Genomic DNA, 20,109 nt, shown 5'->3' with positions numbered 1-20,109 from the left:
AATGGTTGCTTCTTCAGGAAAGAGGGAAGGAGAGGGAAAGACGAAAGGATGTGGGTTTTAAGGGAGAGGGTAAGGAGTCATTCCAATCCCTTGAGTGGAAAGACTTACCTTAAGGGGGGGGGGGGCAGGTATACACTCGCACACACACACATATACATCCGCACATACACAAACACAAGCAGACATTACATATATACACTTGTGAAATTTGTCTTTAATAACCCATCCCAATTCAAAAATAACAGTGAAGTGCATAGCTACAGCACTAGAAGAAAGGATGATCTTCACTATTTTGGATTAAATCTCACTTTGACACAGAAAGGGGTGAATTATACTGCCACAAAAATCTTTGGTCATTTGCCAAATAGTATTAAAAGTCTGACAGATAGCCAACCAACATTTAAAAGCAAATTAAAAGAATTTCCAAATGACAACGCCTTCTACTCAATAGATGAATTCTTAGAGATGAAGTAGTGACTGTAAAAAAATAAATAAATAAAAATAAAAAATTAAAAAAAATTATTTTGTGTGAAGAAAACTCATTTTAAAGTGGCACATTCCACATCATTACGAAATGTCGTATTCATGATCTATGGAACAACGATTCGCGCGTGTGTGTGTGTGTGTGTGTGTGTGTGTGTGTGTGTGAGCACGCACGCGAGTGCCCGCGCCTTCTTTTGCTTGTGTGAGAGGTGAATAATATCCAGCAGTATTTTACATTGTGCCTCTGGCACTCAACACTCCCTTAATCTGGTAATTGTATCCTTTCATATTGATGTTATTCCATCCAGGATTTTCCATTGGTTGAATGTGTACCGTATTAGAACTGTAAGAGATTTCATTCAAACATTTAGCAGTGTTCTCTGTTTTGTTTATATGCCTACCAACAACTGCATAACTATATGGTGAGTTGTCATCATCTCTCCTTCCAATTTATATTCAAGAAAATTTTGTAGTGTTTGTGTGTTGCATAAGATGTTCTAGAAAAACAATAAGGTGTCAAATAGTATGAGTAAATGTAAAGCAGATAACAAACCTGAGCAGCTAATGACATATAAATCTGGTACCATTTTCTGAATCTTGCTAATGCTTCTCTATTTTCTTCTTGCTTTATCCAGATCTCTTTATAATAATCACCCAGGAGTTTGTACTTCAAAATGCGGAACTGAAGAAGTAGGTTACTATAAAACAGCTGAAAATTTAAAAAAAATGTTTTCAGCAGAGAAGGAAAGAACCCAACATTAAAAAATGTACATGATTTTTAAATTTAACCATTTGTATACAATAACGTCTTCCAAAGAGGAATGTCTGCTTCAGTTAAAAGCTAACACTTCATTCAGATGTTAGATACATTAATTTTAGATCAGCTGAAGTTATAACAAAAAGATATATGTTTTCATCTCTCACTGTATTTATTGAGAAATGTGCACCTGTTCTCTAAATATTAATAAATTTAAAAGCTTCTTGTCTTCTTGCCTGAACTGATTATCATCCAGTTTCACTTTCAGAGAAGGCTACACTCCAGACAAGTACCTTCAGAAAAGACATCCTAATACTTAAGTTTATATCAAAAAATTCCTCTCCTTCAGAAACGCTTTCTTTATTATAGCCAGTCTGCATTTTATATCCCCCTTATTTTGCTCCCCAAATAGCAGAACTCATTTACTACTTCTGGTGACTCATTTTCTAATCTACTCCCACTACATTTCCTAGTTTAATTCAAGTACATTCAATTACACTTGTCTTACTTTTATTGATGGTTATCTTATAATATGTTTTCTGGACATTATTCATTTCATTCAACTGCTCTTCCAAGTCCTTACTGTCTCTGACAGAATTACGATGTCATTGACAAGCCTGGAAGTTTTTACTTCTTCTCTCAAATTTTATTTCCTTCTCTAAACTTTCCTTTAGTTTTGTTTACCTTGTTAAGTTACACAGGGAATAGACTACAACCTCTCTCCACTGTAGCATTCTGATCATGTTCTCTGAGTCTTATAGCTGCAGTTTGGTTTCTGTATAAGTTTGTAGGTCTTCCATGCAGGAAATGTACTGAATGAAACACTAACACCATAAGGTACAGATATACATGTTTTATTACTATCACAAGTACTACAGAAACACATTTATACAACACAGAAGTCAGCAACAGACTAACTCATTCCAGAGGGAGTACACCTACCTTCACACATTGCAAAAGAACAAAGGTGTTATTACTGTCAATGACCATACTTTTTGGCATATTCCACATCTCCAATGGGAGATGTCACTGTCACTTCTTTTTTAAGTCAACGAAAAGAGTGGAACCTGTACTTGGTCTGGATGAAGAGAGTACGTGAAAATTTTGGTGCCCTTCCTATTGCTACAGTTTTGTTAATAAATCAAAGCTAAATGTCATAAAACATTTCTAATTCAAAACTTCAATTCATTATCCAGTCAGAAAAAAAATTGCTTATAATACAAGGTGTTGCATGCAGCAGCTCTACTTGGCAAGGCATTTTGGTTTGCCACTGTATGTAAACAGTTTAACAAGAAGTGTGGGCATTCTGAGCATGGCATCACTTTTAGGATCCAAGCAGGTTTAAGACTGAGCACTGATACTGTTATGGGTTTCTCATGGAGAAGTATGTCAAAGGTGTTGTCTCCTCTCTGCAGGACCTTGTCGGGACTGGAGTTTGGAGGCTGGGCAGACACCCATTTGATGTCATCGTGCATTATGACAAACTCACAATTTGCCAGGGTATTGTGTATGAAGAGCTTGGAGGATCTGTGAGGTTGTGGCAGTGGTGTTCTAATGCATAAAATGTGCTGTTTCACTTGCCTGATTAGATCTGTCAGCTCCTTTAAGTCCAACAGTTCTATGGGTTTGATTAACTCGTCTGGAGGGTTCAGTGGATTGTCGTACAAGATCTCAGCTAATGATGTCTGCAGGTCCTCCTTAAAAGCCCAATGTACACCCAATAACACCCATGGTAGGGATTGTGTCCACTGAACCTCATGACATAGTGCTGCTTTTAAAGCATAGTCCCATCATTCTAACTGTCCATTGCTCTGTGGGTAGTAGTCACTGGTGCAGTAACATTTAACCCTGCAAAGGTTGCACGACTCCAAGAACAGGGCTGACTTAAACTGTTAGCCTTGCTGATGGTAGCCAGACATCTGAACTGCAAAATCCATAGCTGCACAAACATCCTCACTGAGGTTGGTGCAGTAATGTCTGTTAGGGACACAGCTTCAAACCACTATGCAACATGGTCAACTATGGAAAGTACATATCTATTGCAACTGACTCTGATACCAGGCCAGCAGATCCAGATTCACATGTTGCATCCTACCTGCAGAGTGTCATACTGTGTGAGAGAGAGGCTGGCATGGCAGCCCATTTTGCAGCACCGCCATGCTTTGTAAGCCTGTGTCCGTTGTCTGCAATTTCATTTCAAATATACCCAGACAAAATGATCAGTGAGTGTCTTGGTAGAAGATTGTGTCCCAGGGTGTGACAAGGAGTGAAGGCAGTCGAAGAAGTGTTTCTGCACTAGAAGTGGAACTAATGGGTGGATTCTGCCTTGTGACACATTGCATCAGATTGGTTTGTCCTAACTGGGAAGAGTGGGGCATTCAAATTTCAGGCTGGTTGATTCATCCCACAAGAGTTTACAGATTTGTGGATCTTGTTCTTGTGCTGAGGTGAGAATTCCACAGTTAATGTTCATAGATAGCACAGCTGATGTGTGAGAGTTCAAAACTATGTTTTCAGCACTCTTGATGTGTTAGACATATATGATGAACTGGCTGTCTTAGCCCAGGTGGCAGAAAAGTCTCAGAGGGCAGTTTTTACCTTGGTAACATATAGTTTTGCGTGTGGTTAATGATCAGTATAAATTGTGAACAGCATGCCTTCTATGTCTGCTTTGAAATGCCTCACTGCCTCATACGTGGCTAGGGGCTCACGGTCAGAGGCAGACCATTTTCATTGTGATGAGTAAGCTGTACTGAAAAGAACTACAGTAGTTGCTGTTTCACATTGCCAAGTTGTTGGAGAACCATCCCAACTGCTGCGTCACTAGCATCAGCTGTGATGGACAAGGGGGTGTTTGTGGTGGTGTTAGTTAGGGTGATGGTCTGTTGCTGGCAGAGTTTGATGCTGTCAAATGTCTGCTGCATTTTCTTTTTTGATGTCAGAGATTGCTTGCCATGTTTGTTTCTACCTGCAATAATGTCTGTAAGTGGGATCTGTATTGCTGCAGCTTGTGGCAAAAGTCTGTTATAGAAATTTAATGCTCCAATAAATCTCCATAGTTCCTCACAGTTGGACTATCAGGAAATGAATGTATTAGTTCAGTCAGTTCTATTGTACGTAAAACCCTGGACTGGTTGATGTAGTGGTCAAGGAATCTAACTTCTGTTTGTCTGAAATGGCATTTCTCTTTATTCATCATACACCATTTGAAAAACACTGTGGAGGTGCTTCTTTTATTCTTGTTGTGGCAGTGCAAGACCCTAAAGTTATCTAAACACGAGAAACAAAAAGGGAACTGTAACATTATTTTGTCAACAAAATGTTGACATGTTCAGACAGAATTTTTTAAGCCACATGGCATGATTAAAATATCATACAACCTGATCAGTGTTATTGCTGGAGTTTTCAGTACATTGTCACTCGACTTAGGGATGTGGAGGTATGCACTTTTGCAGTCTGCGACAATAAAAATAGTAGCATCAGCCAAGGTATGCATAAAATCCTCTATTGTTGGGAATGGGGCATCAGTCAGGTAGGATCAGTGGTCGCCACGTGGTCAGTATGACCAGTCTTCTTTTAGCACCAAGTGAACAGATGACGTCCATTAACTCTCTCGTGGTCTGAGTGTTTCTGTCTGTAACGTTTTCAGCTGCATGCAGTCCAGCAGCTACCAGTCTTTATAATGGACTGGCAGTCCCAGCATGGTATTTACTTGGTGTCCCGTGGCGTGTTTCATCCCTTGCTGCATAGTCTATGCTCACTGCATGTGTGGGGCATGGAGAAAACACGTGCAAACGTCATTCACTGAGTTGACCCATAAATCCAGAGTGGTGTTTGTTGGCTGGTTGGAACATGTTGTCCCATGTTGCTGCTGATGCTTGTCACAGGTGTGCAAGATAAGCTTATGTGTTGTCCAGTTCCCTTCCTAACGAACATAGTTCAACGTTCAAGTCTAGAGTTTTCTTTGAGCATTGCTATCCTTTCCTGCTGTCTCTTTTTACTTCTTGGTCACTGCTTGAAGGTCACATTCCACAGCCCATCTGAAGGGGGAGTCTATTTTGTGTTCGGGAGAGGGGCGGAGGAGGGAGGGGGGGCGGGGGGGGGGGGGGTGTCACATTTGGCATTTACACGTCTGCCTGTGTCTGTATGTGTGCGGATGGATATGCGTGTGTGTGCGCGAGTGTATACCTGTCCTTTTTTCCCTGCTAAGGTAAGTCTTTCCGCTCCCAGGATTGGAATGACTCTTTACCCTCTCCCTTAAAACCCACATCCTTTCGTCTTTCCCTCCCTTCCCTCTTTCCTGATGAAGCAACCTTGGGTTGCAAAAGCTTAAAATTTGTGTGTGTGTTTGTGCGTTTTTTATTGTGTCTATCTACCAGTGCTTTCCCGTTACGTAAGTCACAGCATCTTTGTTTTTATATATATTTAAATAGTTTCACACTTACATCATTCAGCTGGAACTGTTGCATATCAAGTCTCAACCATAAACATGGTGGCAGTATTCAAAATGTCTACTGCTCTACCATGCTCCAAAGTGACTTGAGTAGTGGTGTCTGTCTAGGCAGTCTCTGGGTCAGTTGTGTTGGTTGTTCGTTTTGTTTTGTTCATAGTCTGGCCAATGCCAGTCTGTGTGCACTGTGGCAGACCTGGCATTGTATGAATTTTGTGCAGTGTTATGTCTAATGCCCAATGGTTTAAATGTTGCCTGCCTTGTCTGGGAAATGCAAGGGGCACACGGGGCACGTGGAGGGGAGGGGGGTGGGGGGGGTGGGATGCAAGCACACTGGTAGCCAAGTTCACAGTTCACAGCACAGACCTGTTCTGGTGAATAATCTTGTAGAGCATTACATTCTGACTGTATGCTTCTGTCATTGACAGCATTAAGGTGCGTACTGTCACAATAGTTTCCCGCAGAGCAACCTGTGGATGTCACTGCAGACTGCCAGTGATACTGGGTACTGACACTCCACTGATGGTTTCCCTGAGAGTGTTCATGTCAAATGTGGGAAGAGATGAAAATGATGGAGAAAATCCATGCATAAAGAACAGTTCTCAAACATCAGTAACCAAAACTTGCCATGTGGAAGTTCCATCATAAACAGAGGTCCATGAAGTGCATGACAGGTCCAAAAAGACTGGTATTGGTATTGCTTGTGGGAGTAAGCTCAATGACCAGTGTTGTCAGCTCCATCAATGGGTTCTCCCTAGGGATGGTGCTTGCTTCTGACTCTGTGTTGATCAGGAAGTAATGATTCACTGAGTGGTCTAACACATCTAATCTATCTACTGCTGTCATGCAGAGATGGAGCAGAACTAGTTTGACCCATATGTCTGAGCAAATGCAAAAGGGTAGGGGTCTATCGATTGTCTGCAGTCGCAGTGGATAATGGCACCCCTTAGGGACATGACAGCAAGGGCCAGGAAGGAACATCAGGTGCACTCAGTGTGTGTTCCTGGGGGCCTCATTCAGTATGCTGAAGAGGCTACTGCAGCAGCCATTGAGGGAAGGGGGTACAGCCAACTGCAAATTGTGGTGCACATTGGAACAAACAATGCCTATCATCTGGAATCCAAGATCTTACTTGGATCTTTCCAGGAACTGGCAGAGAAGATTGAGAAGACCAGCCTTGCACACCGAGTTTCAACAAAGCTCACAATTTGCAACACTGTCCCTAGAACTGATTGTCTCCTTCTGGTTCTGAGTTGAGTGGAAGGAAGTTTTGTTAGTGGTGGGCATGACAAGACATCCTGTAGAACAGTATTACACTCCTGGAAATGGAAAAAAGAACACATTGACACCGGTGTGTCAGATCCACCATACTTACTCCGGACACTGCGAGAGGGCTGTACAAGCAATGATCACACGCACGGCACAGCGGACACACCAGGAACCGCGGTGTTGGCCGTCGAATGGCGCTACCTGCGCAGCTTTTGTGCACCGCCGCCGTCAGTGTCAGCCAGTTTGCCGTGGCATACGGAGCTCCATCGCAGTCTTTAACACTGGTAGCATGCCGCGACAGCGTGGACGTGAACCGTATGTGCAGTTGACGGACTTTGAGCGAGGGCGTATAGTGGGCATGCGGGAGGCTGGGTGGACGTACCGCCGAACTGCTCAACAAGTGGGCCGTGAGGTCTTCACAGTACATCGATGTTGTCGCCAGTGGTCGGCGGAAGGTGCACGTGCCCGTCGACCTGGGACCGGACCGCAGCAACGCACGGATGCACGCCAAGACCGTAGGATCCTACGCAGTGCCGTAGGGGACCGCACCGCCACTTCCCAGCAAATTAGGGACACTGTTGCTCCTGGGGTATCGGCGAGGACCATTCGCAACCGTCTCCATGAAGCTGGGCTACGGTCCCGCACACCGTTAGGCCGTCTTCCGCTCACGCCCCAACATCGTGCAGCCCGCCTCCAGTGGTGTCGCGACAGGCGTGAATGGAGGGACGAATGGAGAGGTGTCGTCTTCAGCGATGAGAGTCGCTTCTGCCTTGGTGCCAGTGATGGTCGTATGCGTGTTTGGCGCCGTGCAGGTGAGCACCACAATCAGGACTGCATACGACCGAGGCACACAGGGCCGACACCCGGCATCATGGTGTGGGGAGCGATCTCCTACACTGGCCGTACACCTCTGGTGATCGTCGAGGGGACACTGAATAGTGCACGGTACATCCAAACCGTCATCGAACCCATCGTTCAACCATTCCTAGACCGGCAAGGGACTTGCTGTTCCAACAGGACAATGTACGTCCGCATGTATCCCGTGCCACCCAACGTGCTCTAGAAGGTGTAAGTCAACTACCCTGGCCAGCAAGACCTATGGATCTGTCCCCCATTGAGCATGTTTGGGAGTGGATGAAGCGTCGTCTCACGCGGTCTGCACGTCCAGCACGAACGCTGGTAAAACTGAGGCGCCAGGTGGAAATGGCATGGCAAGCCGTTCCACAGGACTACATCCAGCATCTCTACGATCGTCTCCATGGGAGAATAGCAGCCTGCACTGCTGCGAAAGGTGGATATACACTGTACTAGTGCCGATATTGTGCATGATCTGTTGCCTGTGTCTATGTGCCTGTGGTTCTGTCAGTGTGATCATGTGATGTATCTGACCCCAGGAATGTGCCAATAAAGTTTCCCCTTCCTGGGACAATGAATTCACGGTGTTCTTATTTCAGTTTCCAGGAGTGTAGATGCCTTCTCTGAAAACGATCCAGAACAACTGCCTTGGAACTCCACTCATGAAGGAAATATATTATATCTAATTTCAATAAATAGGTCTGAACTCTTTGAGGATGTCCACATTGAGACTGGTGTGAGTGACCATGAGGCAGTTGTGGCAACGATGATTGCCAAAGGTAGAACTAAAAGAAGTTTAAAGATCTGATGTTCAATAAACCAGGTAAAAAAGCAGTAAAGTCATATCTCGGTGAGGAAATTTAAACTTTCAGCACAGGACAGAAGCATGTAGTGGAACTATTATGGCTCAAGTTCAAAAGAATAGTTGAAAATGCAGTGGATAGATAGGTATCCAGCAGAGCATGTCATAATGGGAGGGGCCCTCTGTGGTATACAGTCACAGAAAACACACTTCTAAAAAAACAAAAACTACTACATAAGAGATGCAGAACAAAGCACAGGGCTGACTGAAATGCATTTGGCTATCAAGAGAGCAATGTGTGAAGCCTTCAATGACTACTGTAGCAGAATAGTGGGAAATGATATTTCACAAGACCCAAAGAAACTCTGGTTGTACATAAAGGTTGTTTGTACACCAAAGTTAGTGTCCACTGGCTCACAAATGAGACAGGAAATGAAACTGAAGGTAGCAAAGAAAAAGCTGATGTGCTTAACCCAAATTTCAAATGTTCAAGTACAAAGAAAAATCCAGGACATTTTTGCCCCATTTAAATCCCCATACCACTGAAAAGGTAGCTGAGATCACTATTAGGGTCAGTACTGTTGAGAAACAGCTAAAATAATTAAAACTGGATGAAGCTACCAGGCCCAATGGTATCCCTTTGAGATCCTACCTTGAATTTGTGGCTTAGTTAGTCTCTTTTATAATTATATCTCATAGATCCCTCGAACAAATAACTGTTCTCAGTAGTGGAAGAAAGTATAGATAGGACCTGACTACAAGAAGGGTAGCAGAAGTGATCCACAAAATTTCCATCCAATATCCTTGACAGTGATTTGTTGTAGGTTCATAGTACATATCCTGGATTCAAAACTAATGAGATATCTCAAACAGGATGACCTCCTCCATGCCAATTAACATGGGAACCAAAAAAATCTATCATGTGAAACCCAACTTACACTTTTCTCACAACATATTGAAAGCTATGAATCAAGGCAGCCTGGTATATGTGTTATTTCTTGATTTCCAAAAGGAATGTGGCTTAGTATCATATCTATGTGCAAACAACCTTAACTGAGGCAACCAGCTCTGGCAGAGAGCATTTTACAAGACATGGACTGCACAGAAATCGGCTAGGCAAGAAAGTGCTGGCCAAAGAAATCCTCAAAGCAGTAAAAGCGGTAGGGGTAGACATGCACAAAAAGCTTGGACTGACTGCAATAGGTTCATTGTCAATGACTAAACAAATAGAGAATGCACCAACAGCACATGACGAAGAAACATCTCTGGCTACATCTCTAGAGAAATTAGGCCTACATCAGCATCAGAATGGGAACCATCATTGTTACTGTTGGCATCATCAGGAGCAGTAGTAGAAAATGTATCAGCTACAGAAACACCTCCACAAAATGCAGCAGAAATTACACCAGCAACACTAACTACTTACCCATCAAAAGGAGGGAAGATAACTACAACAGAAGAAGTAGAATCAAGTGTTGAGGTAAGCGGAAAACAGTGCCTCCTCTCCATCTACATGTTTTTTTTAGTGGAACACAGCAAGGCGAAGAAGCCCATAAAACAGATAGTGTAAAAGATATTATAGCTCCTAACCAAACTGCTCATTTTTAAGGCAATAACAATCTGATCTTAAAATTTGCTATCTGAATACTCAAGGAGTAAAAGACAAAGAATTTATTGTAAATAAATTTAGAATAGAGAACAAAATTGATATTTATTGTCTGAGTAAACAGTGAGCAACAGAGAGTGAACTTACAGCTATAAAATTTGATAACTATAAAGTAGCAAATGGTTAGTGCAGAAAAGTGCATAAAAGGGGTGGTATGGCATTGTATACTAACCAGTCACTCATCCACTCCAATAATAGGTTGGATCTACACTATTTGTGTGATGAACAGAATTTTGAAGCCACTGGTATAATTAGTGACTATTTTAAGTTAGTGATAATAGCCTTATACAGGTCACCTAAGGGTATCATTAGTGTATTTTTAGAAAAACTGGACATGCTGTTAGGTGTATTTAGAAACACAAAATGGTTACATTATTACATTGTAATATGTGGAGATTTGAATGCAGATTTTGATGTAACAACAGCCAAACATAGTGTCACTGATCTAAAAAATCTAAGACAGTACAAAAATGGTTCAAATGGCTCTGAGCACTATGGGACTTAACATCTGAGGTCATCAGTCCCTTAGAACTTAGAACTACTCAAACCTAAGGACATCACACACATCCATGCCCGAGGCAGGATCTGAATCTGCAACCACAGCGGTCACGCGATTCCAGACTGAAGCGCCTAAGACAGTACAATCTGCACTTTATCAATAATAGACCCACAAGAGATGAAGCATGTCTTGACAATGTCTTTGTCAGTTTCAATAGTGCAGGAGAATCATGAGATGTGACAGTATTCCCATTCTCAGATCATGATTCTGTATCATTAAATTACATAAGTAGGTTCCGTGATGATAGGAGTAACATTAATAAGTCTGTCTGAAAAATGATAAAGTTGACAGGTTTTTTAAGTCCCTTACTAACAGAGGCTGATTTGACCAATGGTCTATGTAAAGATCTGTCAGCAAAACTAATATTTGAAAGGTTTTTGAAAGCATTTTTGACACAATTTAATGACTGCATTCTGATAAATAAATGCAAAGTAATTGACAAAGGCTCCAAAGGAAAGGGTATAAACACACAAAAGCCATGGTATACTCAACAACTAACAAATCTGAAAAATCAAGTTATGTTGTTGGATAGTACACATCAAAATCTGAAGACCAACCATGCCAGATCAGCCTATGTCCAATGTAGGAATAAGTACAAAAAAGCCTTTCTGGAAGCCAAAAGAGCACACAGATTCAGCAGTATTGAGAATTCCGTGAATAAATGCAAAGCTGCATGGAAATTAATAAATACTGTTACTAAAGATGAAAGAAAAAAATCAGTATATGGCCTCAGAAATTCAATGATTTCTTTATTGAATCAGTCGAAGAAGTAGGAAATGCTATCACAAAACCTGTCATTAACTCATATGAGATTCTTTCAAAAAATGTCGGTAAACCACTAGCAAATACAAGTATGTTTATCTTCTCTGAAGTCCCACCTAGTCTTGTCCTAAAAACCATTAAACATCTTCAATCATCTGAGAGTGTAGACATATATGACATTTCTTGTAACATTTTAAAAAAAGTAATCGATTGTATTGTGTACCCTTTAATAGCATACTGCATAAATAAGTGTATATCTGAGGGATATTTTCCTGATGAGCTTAAAGTGTCCAGGGTAGTCCCAATATATAAAAAAGGAGATACTGACTCACCTTCAAGTTACAGATCAACTTCCATAGTCCCAGCTCTTTCTACAGTGTTTTAATGTGTAATACACCAACTGTTACCCAAGTAATTTGAAAATGCACGAATAATTAGCAAATCACAGTATAGTTTAGGAAAAACTTGTCAACTGTTGATGCTATAGACTCAGTAGTCAAATACATCAAGTGTTTGAGGATAAAGGATTTGCTCAAGTCACCTTTTGTGATCTAAGTAAGGCTTTTGAGTGTGTAAAGCATAAAATACTTCTAGAAAAAATGGATCACTACAGCATTGTAGGTAACAGCCTTAAACTATTAAAATCATACCTACAGGATCACAAGCAAGTTGCTTGTGTAGGTAAAGAAAAGTCCAATAGTGACCTTGGGCTTTTTGCAGATGATGCTGTTATCCATGATGGAGTACCGGCTGAAAGAAGCTGAATAAATATCCAGTCAGACCTTGATAGGATTTCAAACTGGTGCAAATATTGGTAGCTTGCTTTAAATGTTCAGAAATGTAAAACTGTGCACTTCAGAAAATGAAATAATGTAGTGTACGATGACTATAATATCAATGAGTCACAATTGGAAACAGTCAACTCATACAAATACCTGGGTGTATCACTTCACTGCGAAGTGAAATGGAATGATCATGTAGGCTCAGTCAAGGGTGAAACAGGTAGCACAGTTTGGTTTATTGCTAGAATACTATGTAAATGCAACTAGTCTACAAATAAGACTCCTTGCAAATGACTAGTGCAAGTGATTCGAGAATACTGTTAAATTGTGTGGGACACATCCCAAAACAAATTAGCAGGGGATGTTGAACATATACAGAGAAGGGTAGCACGAATGGTCATAGGTTGGTTGATCCATGGGAGTGTGTCACTGAGGTGTTGAAAGAACTGACCAGCAGAATCTTGAAGATAGATGAAGACTATCTGGAAAAAGTCATAGATGTAGATGTATGGGAGTCTTGTTTGACACTGTTTCCAACTTTTGACCAAGTTAACATTCCAAGAGTGAAATATAGCATGGATTCAGTGATGATTTGGGCAGCCACAGCATGGTATTCCATGGGCTCCATGCTTATTCTGCAAGGTTGCCTTACTGCCAAAGCTTATGTGACCATTCTGGCAGATTAGGTCCTTCCCATGGTACAATGTTTGTTCCACTATGGTGATGCTGTGTTCCAAGACAACAGGGCTCCTGTTCACATGCCTTGCATCATTTAGGACTGATTTTGTGAAACAGAGGATGAATTGTTGTCTCTCTCCTGGTAACCACAGTCACTAGATCTCAGCATTATCGAGGCTTTGTGGTCTACTTTGGAGATAATGGTACATGATAACTATTCACATTCACCTCCATTATTGGTACCTTAAATTGCCACTACTTTGCTGGAAGAATGCTATAACTATACAGGAAGTAGTCCAAAGATTAACATTACAATATCACAAAATAATATTACCAATTATTAACTGATACAAATAAATATATATGGTGTTTGAATCTTCTAAAACTAGAGAAATATCATGAGGAGGAGGATTCATAAAAAAACATAAAAGAAATTGTGTTAACTAAATTTTGTTACTTTCAAGAAGTTACCGTCACTCTGCTTCTCTCTCTTTGATCAACTGGATATCCATCCAAGATTTCCAGCTTGTTTAAATGATAGATAATATATGAGCTGTAGTTCAAGAGTTCAGTCATTGGTTGCATGTCATGCTGAGAGTCTGCAAGTATTAGAGATGTGAGAGATGGAAGTTCTGCCAAGCTGATTATTTCCTGAAAGACAAAAGATACATTACCTGCAGATTGACATAAAGAATTATATTATCAGAATTTGTATGAATGATCAAATTAGATAATTTAAAGTATACACAAAATTACCTTCAGGGAAAAGATTGGATTGGCAGCCAAATTCAAGGTATGCAAATTTTTGTTTTCCTTCAATGATGAGCCTATTTCCTTGATTTTATTATTATTTAGATACAGTTCACACAAATTCTTCTGAGATTCAAGATTCTACAACAACTGAAAATTAGATGTGAACATATGCCAGGGTTACATAGGAAAATTAGGATTTCTTTAGAGCACTCACCTTAATACAGGAAATTTCATTTCCTGATAACCACAAAGTTTGCAATTTCTGCACATGCTTAAGATCAGGTATTTCTTGGATCACATTGGAGTATAAGCACAGTTTCTCCAAATGATAGCACTCTTCCACAGCACTTACATTCTGGAAATGTGTGGATGTAATAAAAAGAAAAAAAATGATGTTAGAGAATACACTAGACAGTAACAGGAGACTAGTAATATTTTTTTTTCAAACTACCTGAAAAGTTGATGTTGGTTTGAAGTCCACCACAAGAAGGATTTTAGGAAATAATTTGCTGTGATCTGCTATTTTTGCACCCAAATAAACTGATTACACTGGTTTATATCAGTAATAATACTCATGCAAAATATACATGGACTTGTTCGATAGCAAATTTTACTGTTGGTGAGTACATATCTTTTTATAAGCCCATTATTGAAAAAATAATCTGCTCTGATCATACTACATAATTTTACCTCTTTTTTATCACTTATGTGAAATTTAAAGATGTTTTGACCATGCACAAGTTACCTTGATTTTTTGAATAAGAAAAATTGGACTTCAGTAACAATGTTGAATTAATAAATAGTGATAGAATCTTACATTCCGCCTGAACAGTAATTCCAAAGGTGCAATACCATGAGGTTACAGTGTTGTCACAGTTCACTGTGACTTCGCTCATGAGAAATGATGAGTAATTTGTTGCAATCTTAAAAACAGTTATCCTTTCTTCAATATTCTCTGATAAATTATCTAGTACGGAAACAACAATTACTCAGCAGGAAACCATAAAGCACATTATTAATCTATTATTTTAAGATTTCATTAACATTGTGTTGATGAGCTGTTACAGACGTTTCACCAGCAACAATAGCAGCAACAGTAACAGTAACTACAGTACCACTAAGAAGAGAGAAGAGAGCCATAGTGGAAGAAGTAGTTTCAAGTGTTGTGGGTAGGTAGAAAACAGTCCCTCTTCTCTGTCTAAATGATTTTTAAGTGGAAGGCAGCAAGATGTAGAAGCCCAAAAGATAAATACTGTAAAAGCTTTTATACCACTCGCCAAAACGTTCAGTCTAAAATAAATACCGGTAACAGTTATGATTTAAAAATTGGCTCCTGGTATCTGAACATTCAAGGAGTAAATGATAAAGAATTTTTTCTAAATAATTTTGGATTAGATAATAAATATGATTCTGTTAGGTTTCCATGCCTCAATCTGTAAAATCAAAACAGAATCTTTGTAAGAGGGCTTTGTTGTCGGACTGTTTGTCTGTCTGACTGTTAAGCACCCTTGTTCTAAGGAACAGGTAGACGTAACAAGTTCAAATTTACCAATATTACGAGAAGGGAAGTTGCTACTCACCATATAGTGGAGATGCTGTGTCGCGATATATGGTGAGTAGCAACTTTCCTTCTCATAACATTTTTACATTCCATCCTGGATTTTCCATCGTTTGAAGTTGAAATTTATGTCACATATTAAGATCTATGTTGTGAAAATTTTATGCTTCTATCTCATTTCAATCAAAGGATATGGCAATTTATGTCACAAATTTTGATATTTGAAAACTCACTCATAAAAACTTATAAGGTGATTCCTGTTGACTTAGAATCATGAAATTTGACAAGAACTTAGGTTTTACACTGCAAGTACAGGAAAACATCCAAAAATCATTAATTTTTAATTGTATAATATGAAAAAAATTTGTTGTTTTTGATCCATCTGATGATGCAATCAAAAAATTATATTTTCACACTATCAAAGTCATTCACCAAACCCTTAGGGTACTTTCTGTTGACCTAGAATCATGAAATCTGTCTGTGGATGAACTATCTATATACATAATTAAGTCTGCATGGAAAACCTCAGTGTGCAAGTCGTACTTGCACTTGGCCAATTTCTTTTTGTTGTAGTGAACACTGGGCTACTGAGAATGAATCTGTAGTTGTCAAATTTGGTAACTATAATATAGCAAACAGCTATTGTAGAAAACTGCATGTAGGAGGTGGTGTGGCAATCTATGTAAACCAGTCACTCAATTGTTCTGTTATTAGAGTGGATCTAGATTTTTTGTGGCTAGAACAGAACTCTGAAAATCCTTACACAGCTCACCTAAGGTGATATAGTTACTGACAATTTCAGATTAGTAATAATATCCTTGTACTAAGTGTATCATCAACATATTTCTAGGGAAATTGGACACACTGTTAGATGTATTCAGGGAGACTAGATGGGTGCATTATGACATTGTAATATGTGGAGGTCTGAATGCAGATTTTGATACATCAACCCGCACATGTAGTGTCACTGAGCTGTAAAATATTCTAAGACAATGCAGTTTACATTGTATCAGTAACAAGCCCACAATAGATCAAGCACATCCTGACACTAGTTTTATTAAATTTAAACCTACAGAAGAATTACTTGATGTGACAGTATTTTCATTTTCAGATAATAATTCAATATCTTTAAATTATATAAGTAGATTCCATTCTGATAAGAGTAATATCCCAAAAGCTGTGATCACCTGAGCTGTCACTGATGAAAAACTTGTCTGGTTTTGAAAATATCTTGTTGGTAGAGACTGGTTTAGCGAATGTTATTGTGACATACGTTATACTTTAAGTATGGTAATGATTTGTCAGGAAAGATAATATTGAATGTTTTTTAAACAATTTGTGATAATTTAATGACAGCATTCTCATAAAGAAATGTAAAATAACTGACGAAGATTTCAAAAACCAAGACTACAGACAAAAACTATGGTATACTAACTTCCTGGCAGATTACCTCTCTGTGCCAGACAAGGACTCACACCACCGACCTTTGCATCGTGTGGGCAAGTGCTCTACTGACTGAGTTACCCAGGCATCACCGATGACCCATACTTACAGCTTTTTTTTTCTTTTGCCATCACTCCGCCAAGAAAGGAGGGGAGTCCAGCCTTGAAGCTACGTCAAGTATTTGAGGACAAAGGCTCTGATCAAGTCAATTTTTGGGTCTACACACAGCCTCTGAGTGTGTGGGGCATACACTACTTGTAGAATGAATGGGGTCTTATGGCATTAGAGATAACAGCCTTAAACTATTACACTTATAGCTATGGAACTGTAAGCAAGTTGTCTGTCTTGGCAAAGAAATGTCAAGTATGGAACAAGGTAAGTAGGAGTTCCAAGCCACTTTTTTCTTTTTGGTTGTGACAATGATTAATGATCTGCCATAATTTAGTAAATAAAGTACAGTGCTATTTGCAAATGATATTACTTTTCTTTATAGTAGTCATGGTTAAAGTAGCCTTAAAACTTGTGTTGCAAAGACAATTGATCAAGCATCCAATTGGCTTAAGGCAAATGGAGTCTTGCTGAACGAAAACAAAATGTAGTGGATGGTTTTTAGTCTAAAAGATAAGCTTCCGCCAGATGATCAAAACTATATAAAGTTTTTGAAAATATATTTAAATGATAAATTAACTGGGGGTCAAAATCTACAGTATATTAGTGGTAAGTTGTCAAGAATAATTTATTAGTTAAGGCAATGGAATGTAGCCGAATTAACTAGGGTGATGCAGAGGGAATTAGATTAGGAAACAAGACACTTAAAGTAGTAAAGGAGTTTTGCTATTTGGGGAGCAAAATAACTGATGATGGTCGAAGTAGAGAAGATATAAAATGTAGACTCGCAATGGCAAGGAAAGCGTTTCTGAAAAAGAGAAATTTGTTAACATTGAGTATAGATTTGAGTGTCAGGAAGTCGTTTCAGAAAGTATTTGTATGGAGTGTAGCCATGTATGGAAGTGAAACATGGATGATAAATAGTTTGGACAGGAGGAGAATAGAAGCTCTCGAAATGTGGTGCTACAGAAGAATGCTGAAGATTAGATGGGTCGATCACATAACTAATGAGGAAGTATTGAATAGAATTGGGGAGAAGAGAAGTTTGTGGCACAACTTGACGAGAAGAAGGGATCGGTTGGTAGGACATGTTCTGAGGCATGAAGGGATCACAAATTTCGCATTGGAGGGCAGCGTTGAGGGTAAAAATCGTAGAGGGAGACCAAGAGATGAATACACTAAGCAGATTCAGAAGGATGTAGGTTGCAGTAGGTACTGGGAGATGAAGAAACTTGCACAGGATAGGGTAGCATGGAGAGCTGCGTCAAACCAGTCTCAGGACTGAAGACCACAACAACAACAAAGGCAACTTATTGACTATGTACAAGAAACGTACGTTGGAATGTCCTATTTTTCTTTCTTCCAAAACTTAATAACATATACCTTTACCCCAGAAAGAACAACCCCCCCTTTTTCCCCTCTGGAGCGCAGTGGTAGAAGGAGGTCTCTGAATGTCACAGCTGCTGATGTCCTCCTTGCAGTTTGCTTGACAAACCGAGCCATTGCTAGCTGGGCCATTTTGTAGCAGAGTGATTGGCCATTGGGATGAAGGGGGAAACGGTAAGGTGTTGTCCATTTCTCCGTGTGCACTTGCTGGCAGCAGTCGTTTCCAAGGAGCTTTGGTCATTACAAAACCATTGGCCCGTAGCTGTGACATCAACCTTCGGTAGTCTGTAGTGGTGACTGAACTGTCTGGATATAAAACTGTGGTCAAACTGCTGTTTCTGCTGCTGTCCTTCAACCACAGCATAGTTGTGTACCAGTCTCACACTTATGTCTGGGATTGTCGCACAGCAGATCTCACCATGAGCATTGTGCCAGCACTCAAAGTGTTACTCTGCCATGTTCTGATATGCATGAGTAGTGATGTCAGTCCAGGCAGCCGTGTTGGTAGTTTTAGCCACTTTTAGCCTGTTGTGTACCTGTCTGTGTGCATTGCAGCAAACCGACACGTGACATAGAACTATTACAAAGTGTCATGTCTAATGCTTCACAGTTTAAATGTCATATGCATTGTCTGGAAAACATGGAAGATGCGCGCTCACTGTCAACAAAGTTCTCCTTACTGATCTCTTTCTGTAGTGAATTTTGCAGTTCAGTGTGCTCTGATTGCAAATCTATGTTGTCTGCTGATGTTTAGGCTGGTGGTGTCAGATTAGTTTCCTCTAGATCCACCTCTTGATGTCATGGTGGACTGCCAGTGATACTGGGTACTGATCCTCCACTATTGGATTGTATAAGGATGCCTCACACCAGATCAGGGGAGATATGGAAGCCATATAGAAGACCGATGCCTGAGATCAGTTCTGGTGCTCACTTCTGTGCTGGTGTTGATCTGGAATTATTGATTTAATGAGAAGTCTAACTAGTGTGACTCACAGACAGGGCAAAACTAGTTTGGGCCAAGTGTCTGATCTATGACTGACTTTGCTGAGCACTGCGATCCAAATTGCACATTGCGTTTGGATGGTTGCAGGGCATGGAGTAGTTGTCTGCCTGGCCGTTGAAGTGAGCTTGAAACCAACATAGGCAAAGTCAAGTCATCTTGCCTATGTGAAGATTGTTATTGTCGGCCATGGGCATAATTGGCGCAACTGGATGAAGGACAGAATCCTTGTGGCATGGGCTAGTGATATCACTCTTGTGAGTACATAAAATCGCTCAAATGCTAGCAGCTGTGGGCCACGTGTCCTCTATGACAGTGATAACTCTAGTGTGGTATATCCATATTGTTGTTGCTGGAGGACTGCAAGAAGACTATCAGCTAAGACTAATTTGTAATCCACTATTTTGGAAGGTCATTGGCATCTGTATCAGTGGTAGTAATTTGATGAGACAATGAGCCATAGCATCCAAAGCATTATGTCTAGCATGAGAGATGAAGTGATTTGGGTACGAAGATGTCTTCAAAACTAAGACTGTGTTCTGTTCCCAAAAGTGTCCCCATAAATCACTTGCAACTGTTGCTCTGATGTCTTTGCAAACATATGGTGCAACATCTCTTTGGCAGCACCAAATTTTCCATAGGCTAGAGGTGCTAGTATGCCATCACTGATAATGTGAGCATGTTGTCCCATGTTGCTTAATAGGGCAACAAACTTGTAAGTGTCGTCAAAGATGCTTTGGCTCCGTACGATGAAGTCTTTGCTTGCAAGCTATGTTGCTAGGTGTTCTGACTAGAACA

General features: G+C 40.2%; 1 protein-coding gene across 1 annotated transcript in view; it reads right to left on the bottom strand.

The window, feature by feature from the left end:
* LOC126278939 (leucine-rich repeat-containing protein 9-like) overlaps nt 1–20,002 on the bottom strand; it is a 170,387-nt gene extending 150,385 nt beyond the window's left edge. Inside the window, exons 1-5 of the mRNA XM_049979216.1 lie at nt 19,880–20,002; nt 14,031–14,171; nt 13,820–13,954; nt 13,535–13,714; nt 1,037–1,192 (exon numbers count right to left, since the gene is read on the bottom strand). Of these exons, the coding sequence (XP_049835173.1) occupies nt 1,037–1,192; nt 13,535–13,714; nt 13,820–13,954; nt 14,031–14,171; nt 19,880–20,002 (735 nt within the window). The remainder of the gene's footprint in view (nt 1–1,036; nt 1,193–13,534; nt 13,715–13,819; nt 13,955–14,030; nt 14,172–19,879) is intronic.
* Nucleotides 20,003–20,109: the final 107 nt, after the last annotated feature.

The sequence above is a fragment of the Schistocerca gregaria genome, chromosome 6, assembly GCF_023897955.1.
Source record: "Schistocerca gregaria isolate iqSchGreg1 chromosome 6, iqSchGreg1.2, whole genome shotgun sequence".
Lineage (NCBI taxonomy): Eukaryota > Metazoa > Arthropoda > Insecta > Orthoptera > Acrididae > Schistocerca > Schistocerca gregaria.
Note: the sequence above shows the minus strand (reverse complement) of the source record. Positions and strands in the feature narration are given on the sequence as shown.